This window comes from Tupaia chinensis, unplaced genomic scaffold (assembly GCF_000334495.1).
Source record: "Tupaia chinensis unplaced genomic scaffold, TupChi_1.0 Scaffold000078_1, whole genome shotgun sequence".
NCBI classification, from domain to species: domain Eukaryota; kingdom Metazoa; phylum Chordata; class Mammalia; order Scandentia; family Tupaiidae; genus Tupaia; species Tupaia belangeri.
This window is the reverse complement of record NW_006159539.1, coordinates 1,402,130-1,403,499: the sequence shown is the minus strand read 5'-3', so window position 1 is coordinate 1,403,499 and position 1,370 is coordinate 1,402,130. Positions and strand designations below refer to the sequence as shown.

General features: G+C 61.9%; 1 protein-coding gene across 1 annotated transcript in view; it reads left to right on the top strand.

The window, feature by feature from the left end:
- ISL2 (ISL LIM homeobox 2) overlaps positions 1 to 907 on the top strand; it is a 7,596-nt gene extending 6,689 nt beyond the window's left edge. Inside the window, 2 exon segments of the mRNA XM_006142595.3 lie at positions 11 to 149; positions 524 to 907. Coding sequence (XP_006142657.1) covers positions 11 to 149; positions 524 to 640 — 256 coding nt within the window. The 3' untranslated portion in view covers positions 641 to 907.
- Positions 908 to 1,370: the final 463 nt, after the last annotated feature.

Genomic DNA, 1,370 nt, shown 5'->3' with positions numbered 1-1,370 from the left:
GCCCCCCCCGGGTGGCCGGCAGCCCGATCCGCCACGAGAGCGCGGTGCAGGGCAGCGCAGTGGAGGTGCAGACCTACCAGCCGCCATGGAAAGCGCTCAGCGAGTTCGCCCTCCAGAGCGACCTGGACCAGCCCGCCTTCCAGCAGCTGGTGAGGCCCTGCTGCCCGCGGACGCTGGGGGTGGGATTAGCCATTTACTCGAGGTGAGAAGGAAGGGGGGCTTCTAATGGGATGAGGGGGCTGGGCAGCCCTGAGCCACGGGCGGCTAGCGCTGGGGCCTGCCACCCCCCTCGGAGCCTAGAGCGCCCGAAAGCAGGTCTTCCGGATTACAACGCGCACAGGGGAGGTCGTGGGATTAACCCGCCCGCGCCTCCGCCCCAGCCCCTGCGCGTACCTGGGAAACGGCCTGCTCCTCCCAGAGCTTGGCTCTCAGTCGTCTGCGGGTTTGGGGGCCTCTGCCCGGCCGGGCGCTGGTAGCCTGGGCGCTCCTCACCGGTGCCTTTCCTGCGTCTCCGCCGCCCCAGGTGTCCTTCTCCGAGTCCGGCTCCCTAGGCAACTCCTCCGGCAGCGACGTGACCTCCCTGTCCTCGCAGCTCCCAGACACCCCCAACAGTATGGTGCCGAGTCCCGTGGAGACGTGAGGGGGGACCCCTCCCCGGCAGCCCGCGGACCTCGCATGCTCCCTGCATGAGACTCACCCATGCTCAGGCCATTCCAGCTCCAGCTCCGACCGCGCTCTCGCCTTGTAATATTATTATTGTTATTTAAAGAGAGGACCGAGAGACACGGTCCGGACAGCCAAAAGCGCCAGGACGCAACCTGCTTCCACCAGACTGGAGACCCCTGCTCCGAGGACTGTTATTTTTTCAAAACCAGATCTTGGGATTCACTAGGGTTAGCTCTGCCCTCCTGTCCCGCGCTCAGCGGGCCGCCGCTGTACTGTCCCCGCCCACGTTCTCGCCTCGTGGAAGACATGCGGGGCCCCCCACCCGCCCCGCGCGCCCCGGTGGCTCGGCCCGGCTCTCTCGGGGAAGAGCCGGGGCCTGACCCAGAGGAACGCTCAGCTCCCATAAGCGCATGATTGCTGGAAAAAATAGAAATGAGACTTTCTTTGAAAATGTTTTAAATTATCAGTCGACGGAGGACAGAGTGTGTGAGCCTTTGCCGAACAAACAAACGTAAGTTATTGTTATTTATTGTGAGAACAGCCCGTTCATAGTGGGACTAATATTTTGATCTTAATAAAAAAATAATATCCCGATGTGATGCTGCTGCTGGGTGCTGTGCGCGCAGGGGGAGGGCTGGACCAACGCGGGGTCAAGGGTCGGGCTAGTTAAAACGAAAATTTTAATAAATCACTGCGGGTCCCAC